Here is an 11,101-nt window from a genome sequence, read left to right as displayed (position 1 = left end):
CCATTGTCATTACTGTCTAATCACCGCGGTTATTTGTTAATTCTGTAATATCCACACTTGTGCTAATAAACATTACCTCGATTGTATGACGACGGTGGCTAATTCCAGTGAAGATTCATTATACGCCCCTAACCCTAATCCTAATGATAACCCGACATATATATACCTTAATACGAGTAATTCCTCCGAGTTATTTTCATTTTGTGCGTCAAACCATGTAAACTCCACATAGATACATAACTCACATGGAAACAGCATATTAAATCAATAATAGACAAAATACAGACAACAAGGAGACAAACACATTGGCTAACAAGTTGAAAATCCAAACTAAGCATAGAAAATAAAGTAAAAATATACAAAACAATCATAAAACCAATCTGGACATACGGAATACCACTATGGGGGACAGCTGCAATGAGCCATATAAACAAAATAGAGACATTACAAGCGAAAGTTCTTAGAACAATAGTAAACGCCCCATGGTACATTAGAAATGAGGATATTCGGAAGGACCTGGAATACCAACGGTCAAGGAGGAGATTACCAGATGCGCGGAAAGGTACAGAGAAAGAATAACAACACACCCAAATCGGCTGGCTGCGAAAACGATCAACACAAGCATAGAAAGAAGACTAAAAAGGAAACACCCAACTGATCTCACAAAGGAAATAACCTAACAAACACGAAGATGGTACCCCGCTGGGAGTAACGATCCACATGCTATGCATTTGTAAGATATAACATTTTACCTAATGTCCCACTGGATAAATTGTAAAATCGCAATTAAATAATAAAAAGAACCATATAAACTCTCGTTTTACAGCTACGAATGAAAAGGCCCAGCTTCATCGTCGACGATATCCATGTTCACTTGACCCACAATATTCTTTTCAAAATTTTGAAGAATTTCGTCGATACATACTTTTATGAACATTTTCCCTTCATTGTCAATTCCATACCAGTTCCTTCCTTTGACTTTATTGCACGGTTGGCATCCTAGTAATGCATGCAGCAATCCAAGTATTTCTTCCATGTCTCTTTCTATTATGTGCCAGTCTTCAAAATTCTCTTCGCCTTCCTCCATTAAAAGCTAGCCTGTGCTTTTTTCAGTATTGTATTTTCGACATATGATCAAGAGTCTTGTATCATGCGGCAACAATTCCACATGATTAAATCCTTATGATTTGATACCACGTCATCCTGCGTAAAGGAGTGAGGAATGGCATTAATGTTTGCACCAATTCTTTTCGGTACATTCGCTTGAAACATTTGAATATTCCACAATTCATTGGTTGTATGAGTGGCATAACGTGACACGGAAAATTCGTCATTGTAACATCTATCTTTTTATCTGGTTCTTCGAGATTGAAATTCCACCTAGCATTATCTACTATCAACAAAATTTTCTCGCTGCGTCCTTTTTTCTCTTGTCTTTCTATAATTGATTTTAATAAACGTTTTTCGAACCATTTACTGAACATATTACTATCCATCAATGCCGTGCTGTTTTCCTCATATATAATTGACAGAGAATTAATATTCATATTCTTGGAATCTTCAGAGTTCCCAAATTTGGCGATTACTAGTGCTGGCAACTTGTGACATCCGGTAGCATTTGTGCAAAGTAGTGTAGTAACGTGATTTTTCTACATTTTTGGGCTTTTTACCGATTTTTTCTTGTGAAACATCAAAGTGTCTGTTGGTACTGCTCTCCATATTAGCCCTGTGTAATCGGGATTGTAGATGTTCTCCAATGTGTACCCCTCGCATTTCAGAAATTCTTTAAAATTAGCTTTGAAGATTCTTTGATATCGATTTCACAGATATGGTGACGCTGCTTAAAGTGTATCAACCACATATAACTGGCTGCAAATCCAGGATCTCCGTTTATTTTTTCATTAAATTCCAGTGCTTTTTTGCATAGCAGTGGTCCATTTACTTTTATATCTTCATCTTTACATCGCATGTACCACTAGTACAGAACTCTGTCTAAATCCATTCTTTGTGACCTTGTTACATGTTTTGTGGAGTGGCTAGCAATCACTGTGTTATTCTGGAAGTACCATTTAACCACTTTTGTTTAGGTATGTTTGCATAATTGTTAACCATCTTGACAGAAGGATGGATGAGCATATATGTTTGAGTCACAGGAGGTCACATGTAGTATTGTGAAGAAATCATTTGGGAAAATCCCGATGAACTACAGGCAGGAAAAAAGTGAAAGTGCCGACAGGCCGGGAAGGATGGGAAATCCCAATGGGCCAAGTGATCAATGTGCCCGTGAGCCTTTAGAACAATAAGTGATCTGAAAAGCTGATGAAAACGTGACCATCTTGGGTCATCGACAGCTACGAAACACATACGAGTGGTAGGTGTACCGAAAACTGTTGTATAAAAGGACTTTTTAGTGTAGAAAGTGGTGCGTTTTTTTTAATTTGTATTTTACAATATGTCCAGCTGGACATTCTGTAAATTTTTCTAGTTCCACTGCTAACTAACATATGGAAGACGAACCCCAGCCGAATACCATCTTTGAGTTTGTCTATTTTATTTCTTTAGTGAGGTCAGTGGGGTGTTTTCTCGTTAGGGTTCTTTTTATGAGTCTTGCTCGCTTCAGGAACCATCTTGTTTGCATGTGTTTCCGTTCTTCTCTTGTATTTTTTTTGCGTACCTTGCTGATTTCTTCTTTGACCGTTGGTATTTTCAGGTCTTTGCGTATATCTTCGTATCTAACATACCATGGGGCGTTAACTATTGTTCTGAATATTTTCGATTGTAGGTACTCTAATTTATTTATGTGATTCGTTGCTGCTCCCCCCCCCCCCCATAGTGGTATTCCGTACGCCCAAATTGGTTTTGTTATCGTTTTGTAGATTTTTAGTTTATTTTCCATGTTGAATTTTCCATAGTGAATTTAGTGGCCAGTATATCTGTCTCCTTTTTATCCGTATTCTGTCTATAATCAATTTAGTATGTTGCTTTCATGTAAGTTGTGAGTCTAAGTAGAGTACTAGGTATTTAACTTGCCTTGTTTGCCTTATGTACGTGTCATTCAATTGGATACTTAGTGGTGTCCGATTTCGTAGTGTAAATGTATTATGGTTGCATTTACTAGAGTTTCCTTTTATTTATTTATCTTTTAGCCATTTTTCTATCTTTGTGATATGCTCTTGTAGTAATGTGACTGTTGTTACTGGATTAGTTTGCCTGACTAGTACAGCCGTGTAGTTGTTGCTATGTTGGCCGTGCGTAGTTGATAATATTTTGAGATTACTAGTTCTAATATGTTTTTCTATTGTGTCCTACCTCGAGGTGTGTTAATTTTGGAGGCCATAGCATTTGCTTTGCATTAAAGTCTCCCGCTGCGATATGTTTGTCACCTAAGTATTGAAGGTACTGCTCCCATTTTTGTAATGTCATTTTGTGTCGCGGTGGTGCATATACTGTGGACATCTGGAAGTAATTGCTGTTAGTTTGTATTGTAACGTTAGTTGCTTAAACGTGTTCCTGACTAATTTGACTGTTCGACCGTTCGCGGAAAGATGTATCACGGAGAAGCGCACCAACGACAGTCGTAAATTCCCGTTACGATTAGATAATTGACGCCACGAATTGGTCGATCCCCTACTTCGATTAGGATTATTGAGATATATATATATAATTTTGTGTGTTAGACCAGAAAAGTAGTTATATTGAAAATGAACCGTATAGCAATGACACACGTATGTGAGTATGTGTGTATAGAAGTATGTGTGTGATGAATGCAACTGTTCCGTTAGTAGTGTGGTATAGAAGATGGCGAGACAAAGAGAGTGCTGAGACGCGTGCAAATGTATATCGACGAAGATCCTGTAAATCACATATTAAATAAATCTGAAACTATTTTGATATAAATTCTAAGTTTAATCCATAAGTTTTCTCTTACTTTTATTTTGGCGATTAAGATCCACAATTTTCAACACTAACCTCCTGTTTAGTCGTCAGGAGGTACCCGTCGATGTTGATCTCGATTACCTTGGAGAATCGTTTTCTCGTCAAAAGTATCACCTCGGTCTTCTCCTGAGCAATCTTCATTCCGCTCCCGGCACACCATTGCGTGATCACTCCCATCGCAGTACACAGCTTGGTGGTCGCATACTCCTGCTTGGCCACGTCAAGAATTATCGCTAGATCGTCGTCGAAAGCGACTGTAGCACAATCTAGTGACCGCTTTCAATTCTTTCAACAGACCGTCGTATACCAGATTCCAAAGAAGCGGTTCGCGTATCGATCCCTGAGATCCCTTGATACCCCCATACACATTTCTTTTGATCGCTCCCCCGTAGTTCTCACAACTATCCTCCTGTCCGCGAGATAGTTTCTGAAGAGCGTTAACAATTTCCTGTGCATACCTCTGGCCTCCGCCTCTCACAAGATCGTGTTCTAACCGAGAGTATTGAACGCGTTTTTCACCTCCACTGCCACCAACACCGATATTCTATTCCTTCTCTTCGACCAATCGGCAAGATCCATCACTCGGCGCAGGGCGCTAACAGTGCCCCTCTTCCTTCTGAACCCATATTGTTCTTCCTGGAATCGATCCATCCCCAGGCTTTCCTCTATCAGGATCTTAAACGTCTGCTCGCAGACTTTACTAAGTACTGGAAGCACGCTGATCGGCCAGAAAGACGATATTAACGTTGGTCCAGGTTTGGGAATGAGGACCACCCTCGCCACCTTCCACGTAGCCGGAATCTTACCCGTGCTGTTCACTGCGTTCACTCTCAGCACATTCTCCGCTCTTTTTTCAATCAATGCTCAGGCTACGGTCCCTGGTATACCATCTACACCGACCGTCTTCTTAGGATTTATCTTTGTACAGGCATCCCGTAGATATTTTAAGGTTATCCTGTAGCCTCCGTCGTCGCCTGCTTCATCCTCTTCGTTACGGTCCCTTGACCCAGCGTCCCTACTCTCTATTGGCCTCGTCAGGAAGAGCTCGTCAACTATAGCTCGGGCCCTATTCATGTAGAGGCCGTCCATCTGTACTCTCCGGGCCATCATGTCTTGGATGTACGACCTCCCCCATGATCTCCATTTAGCAGAATTCCTTCCAGCATTTCTCTTTACTTATCCTTATCATCCTAGCCGGCCTCCTCTTATTAGTTTTAAAATCTTCGCTCAGTGGAGGCATCGTTGGTGCCTCTAATTCTGGCTCTCTTGAGCCTTCTTCTGCTCATCGTCTTTTCTTTCCTTAAGCCAGCAATTTCATCGTTCCACCATTAATTCGCGAACCTCTTCCCTATTGGTGGATAAACCTTCTTTAATTCGGAGGCACATGTCGTTTCCAGAATAGTCTGTAAACGATCACCATGTGCCTTCTCGTCGTCCGTAATATCTGTAAATAGCTTATTCATAATTTCCATCAAACGTCAAAACGAATTCATTCATATCAGCGTCCCTCGTCGAATATTTAAAATTTTCGGAGTTACGCCTCGTCCTTTTGATCTTGAAACTATGGAGGACGTTGCGGTGGGCCAGAATGTCGGTATACTCCCACCGGCATACCTCACCGTCAGTCTTTTATTTACGCTGACAACGTCGACGAAACTCGTTCTTCCGTTCCTAATAAACGTGTAGTCGGCGTATACCATCTTTATCGGAACGATGCCGTTCTTCGTCATCATATTCATGAGGCAGGCTCCCGTGCGGTCGTTTTTATTTCTACCCCATGCGGTAGCTTTAGAGTGAAGTCGCCAGCGAGCCGGGTAACTTCTCTTGGTTGGCTGTATCAACGAGTCCAATCGTTGCGTGTAGTTATTAAATTGTTCAATACTCACATTGGGGGAGCAATATCTTCTAATGCTTAATACACCGTGGACACTGATATCAACGATGTCATTTTCAGCAACCAGCGTGGTCTCGTTCGCTTGCTTCCCTTTGAAAAGGGTTACCCAGAGCGACGTATCGCCCTTATCAACGTTGTACCAAAATGTCTGCTATCGATAGGGTTTCGGAATGAACACCAAGTCTGCACCTAGTTAGATTGATAATTAATATTTTTATCTTGGCGCACGTACTTTTACTCTCCTTATGTCTTTCACGGCCGGGCATGACAGGGATCCGGTGACATGTTTCAAGTTACTCCTTTTCTCTTTCGCGCATATAGCGCACCTCGGCTCCTTGATGCACTGACTAATGATGTGGTCCCTATCCCCACACCGTCTGCATATCTCATTACCAGGACTCATCACCGTAAACTTGGCAGCGTTATGCCCCAGCATATGGCATCTGAAGCACCTCACTACGTTGGCCAAGACCTTAACCATCGCTATCATCAGTCCAGTCTTTACCTTGATCGACGGCCTGTTTCTAGGTACGGTACTCGCAGCTAGCACTACAACCGCCTGCTGTGTTCTCCATGGCGTCATTCTCAAGGACTTGATCTCGATCCAACGCTAGTCCTTTATATCCAATTCTGTTGATATATACTCTATTAATTCCTCCCTCGTAGCGATGGGGTCAATGTTTTTAATCTCGAGCGCTTCCTTGTTCGCCAAGGGAACAATGTTCGTACCTTGTCGCATGGCTCTATTCAAATTGTCCGCGACCTCACCTGCCGTTATCGTGTCCTTGACCTCGATCAGGATATGACCGGCCCTCGTCTTTCTGACTCCTGTTGTCTCCTTCAGGGCACTCTTTGCTCCTACGACTTCCCTGTAGGAGTCGATCCAGTTGGCGTCGTGCCCAATTTTCACTAGGATCGCCACACTTCTTCTCCTTGGTGTTCTCCCTTTGCTCTTTTTTATACCGGTCCTACCTTCATACCTCTCCATGCCCGCCGTGCTCTAGATTGGGGTTAGGCTACGAAGTTTTCGTGTCTCTCGACAGGCGTCCACTCGGGTACGCTGTCTCTCACAACTTCCGCTTACGTGACTTCCTCCCATCTCCTAGGTTTTTTTTCGTATGATTCAGTTTTCTCTCCTCCAAAGGGGATATTCCCTTGCGCTTCTTCGATAGACTCGTCTCGGTCTGGCTGGCCACCAATACCCCACAGTGCCTAGTCTCTCATTGGTCCCTCGGGATGATCTGAGTAACGACCGATTTTCCGTTGCGACGTCCACTGTTCGCTTCCGCGTTGAAATCAATCCATTCCCTTACTTTTTTTATCTCTAGTAAGCTTTCGTTGTTTAATTTCTCCAACATGGGTTCTCTCTTGCTCGAAAGTGTCATTCTCCTCATTATTCTCTCCATGTTGAGTGTGAAAATTTCTAAACTCAGGCCCATCACATTTCGGAGTCCTGTTATCGGCCCTCTTTCTTCGTCGGCGGAAGACCCGTTTTCCATCTCACGAGCGTCGCTTCTTCTGAGTCCTATTACCTTCTTTCTCGTCGTGATCTTCTCCGCCTCTTTCTATCTCGTTCCCCTTCTCATTTTGTTGGTGTCCGGGGTTAGGTAACTGTTTTGGTCAGTCAACTCCGCTTGAGAGCGAGCTCCATTTCGCTATCCTGCCCCAATATTTACATATCGGTTTCCTATCAAGCCTTCAACCCTTGGTTTAAAGGGGTCCGTCCCCTTATTACTCCCTTTCTTCGAAATCGGAATCAAGATCTTTTTCAATCTCCTTTCAGTGTCACTCTTTTCCACTAAATGGTTGTCGGTCGTTTTTACGAACAAGAGGCGGCCCTGGAGAGGCACACTCGCCGAACCGACGGGGCCTGAGGGCTTCGAAACATCCTGAGCCGTAACTTTATTTTTTCTGGTCGTTCTATCCATATTTGTTGATAAGTTAGGATAGTCCGGGGGCATAGTCATTTTCGTTGTCAGGTCGTCATAGTATCATTCCATTGAGTCTACCGATGTCGGCATTACAATCCTATCCTTTTACATTTGATTCTCTACGCTAAAATTATTCTAAGTCCATTTGCTTTATCACATAGTTGTTTCATCACCTGTCCTTATTGTAAGTTACATTCTAAAGACGACATTTCACTATAAAGACTTAATCCACGTAACTCGCGTCGGTGTTTATTTCCGTTGTATCATATTTAAGATTAACAATACCTATAAACAATATCTTCGGTAATGGTAGATGCATTATTACATTAACAATTATCGTTCGCTAACAAGATATCGTTTCTAATATGACCACCAATATTATCGAACGATATTCACCAACTACTAACAAACCTCGAAAGACTAGAAAAGATTTAAATGATTTTCTAACTATCGTAATTGAAACAACAAGGAAGAGGAACATATAGTTGGAATTATCACCAAAATCAACCACAAGCTCCAAGTAACGTGTGCCGTATATCCATTATCGAATTTCCACGTTCGTATTTCATGTTTTGTTTTCTATATTTCTATGTTCGTGTAAAATTATTACGAATCAGAACTCACCAGGCTTCACCAGTCATTCGTCACAACCAACAAAATACAATCGCAATATATGCAACTACGTTAACATCGATTTGTGCGCCTAAGGTCTATCGCACAGCGCGTCAAAATGTCCCGAATTACAATCATTACTAAACGCCATAATAAGATCTACATAATTAAGATTATATGATAAGCACAATACCAATAAATAAATAAATAAGTAGATAATAACATAGATAAATAAAAATTAACCATGCGACTTATCATGTGACCCTCTGTTTCTAGTAATTCGAGCCCTTCTCCATAGTTGTCCCTCGATACTATACTATACTTGATACTATAGTTGTCCTTCGATACTAAGCTTTCCTAATTAATCATTGCCGTCAGATGGCCCACATAACCAGTTTGACACTTATACCATCTCTTATCGAATAATACTTCACTTCATACATGCAGACGGTACCACTCATTCATGTATCAGCACCCTGGCTGATATTAGTTATTATTCAATTTCATTATTCCATTATTAATTATTCCAATATCCTATCAACCCATAGTTGACGCTTGCGAGAGCTAAATCCCACTGTGCCCAAGAGTGCTACCACGCACATGTAATATTTTTAATTAATTGATCTACCGATATTCATGTGCCAATCTAGCAACTATTAACCGTGTCGGAGCCATTCAAAGCCTATGTTAATTTGCTATTGTGTACCATCATGTGCAACTGCATTCTCTATCATACTTTATAATCCCGCACCCTTTAAACCAATTTTATTAGTTATCATCTCATAGCCAGTATTAAATACTGTTGTGTTGTCAAATAATATCAAACCATTATCGTTATTCAGTTAAAAGCAAAATAAACAACGATCAAAACAAAAAGAAAACACTATAAACAGTCTTAGCATGATGAGTCATTGTTATTAAAAACGTTTATTATCTCCCATTTTTTTTGTCAAATTTTATTTAGTTTTCTTTGACTTTCTATATTCTGTCCCATATAACATGGCTTAAAGAAAAAAATTTGATTTGTGCGAATACTTCCCCTAACCATCAATTTATTAGTTTTGATTAATCAATTAATTAATTTGTAATTATGGAGCTATAACTCATCAACAAATGCGGACAACCAACGTCTTTTCATTTCCCTACAACAACGTGTGCTTGCACATGATAATAAGAGACACATGTGAGTATTAACGATTTATTATTTAAAGAATTTATTATTTAACAAAAAGAAACAAAAAATTTATTAAATCATATTCATCGGCTTCTATATTCAAACTGCTTGCATTTCACCCATCAATCATATTCACAATATAATGCTTCCTGAATTTACTCGCAACTACAAGAATCAAATTATTTTATTTATTTTAGGAAGGCACACAAAACTGATGCTTCTTCAATATCTATGATAATTCCAGATGAACTATTTTATTCATATATCAAACATTTCCTAATATATTTTATACACTAATTTATTACATTTGGCTTTATCTGATGTATGCTACTAATTTCTTTTTTTTTTTTTACCTTTTTAGGTTTGAAGACCACCGATGTATACTACCACTCACATTATTATTACCCTTCCTCTCTCATTATTCACCGTTTTCCGAGTCATTATAGTTTCAAACACTTTTATCCTAAGCTTTTTTTTGCACGTGGAGAAATCCTCATGGACACTCAGCTGCCGCTAATAACGGTAGCAGCAGAGTAGTGTCGGGCTCCTACCGACTAAAACTCCACGTTGGCCATACTGCGCGTATGACAGGGGACGCACCAGGAACCTCGGGTGAATTACTTCTGTTGCATCCCCTCCCGCGTCCTCTCTTCGAGCCAGTCCTGTAGATTCCCTGGCTGCTGAATTTGGCACCGTCCCTCCTTCTAGTCGCGGTTCGTTGTGGTAGCAATGAATTAGTTCTGGGCCGCCTGACTGCCATTCTCCTCCATCGCGTTATACTACACGGGTGCGAGTTTCTCTTTCTCACCTTTTCTGCTCGCTCCTTTGCGAGCATAACTCGCTCGCAGAAGAGGCAGACAGCTTCATATTCCTGTGGCCCGCTCAGCATCGCTACTATAATCGCTGAGGAGGTCAGCCTCTCGCCTATGACTTGCCGCAGGGTGTAGCGGGACAGCTCCCATGCCGAGCAGGCCTCCAGCGTATGCTGCGCCGTGTCCCTGTCTTCCCCGCAGTGGTGACAGATGTCCGTCGTCTCCCGTCCGATTTTCTTCAGGTACTCCCCGAACACGCCGTGTCCCGTGAGCACCTGGGTCATCGGTGAGCGGGAGGCCGCGGTGGCTTCTCCATGTTTCCCAATTTGGGAGAAACGCCTCTGCACCTCGATGTTCGCCTCCCTCATGGATCAGCTTGGATCGGGACTGGTCCCACGCCTACTTCTCTGCGGTTCTTAGGTCGCCCACTCATACCGGGGCTCCGTACATCACTCAGGATCGAACGACGCCCTCGTATGGTCGGCGCACCTGCGGATCTCTCCCACTCGGATGTCCTCCGCTTTACAGCCGCTCTCCTTCTCCAGGATGTTTCTGATATCTTCCTTGGTGGCCGAGATGTCTACCCAGGTTACCCTTGCTTCCGCAGCTCGGAAGGGTGTCACCACGAGGACCTTGCTTGGATCCAGGATCTGAGTCTGCCGTGCTGCAAGCCTTCTCCCTTTTCTGGTCCTCGGGGACCTCCAGGACGATACCTTCTGTCATTGCTTTTCGCAACTTTACC

The 11,101-nt window shown here is 41.8% G+C and overlaps 1 protein-coding gene across 1 annotated transcript; it reads right to left on the bottom strand.

The window, feature by feature from the left end:
- Positions 1–9,740: 9,740 nt before the first annotated feature.
- Positions 9,741–10,727, bottom strand: LOC122571737. The gene is made up of 2 exons (XM_043735823.1): positions 10,356–10,727; positions 9,741–9,776 (listed from the first exon to the last, which is right to left on the bottom strand). The coding sequence occupies exons 1-2, from the start codon at positions 10,725–10,727 to the stop codon at positions 9,741–9,743; spliced, it is 408 nt and encodes a 135-aa protein (XP_043591758.1).
- Positions 10,728–11,101: the final 374 nt, after the last annotated feature.

The sequence above is a fragment of the Bombus pyrosoma genome, linkage group LG10 (genome assembly GCF_014825855.1).
Source record: "Bombus pyrosoma isolate SC7728 linkage group LG10, ASM1482585v1, whole genome shotgun sequence".
In the NCBI taxonomy this organism is placed as follows: domain Eukaryota; kingdom Metazoa; phylum Arthropoda; class Insecta; order Hymenoptera; family Apidae; genus Bombus; species Bombus pyrosoma.
This window is presented reverse-complemented; position numbering and strand designations above follow the sequence as displayed.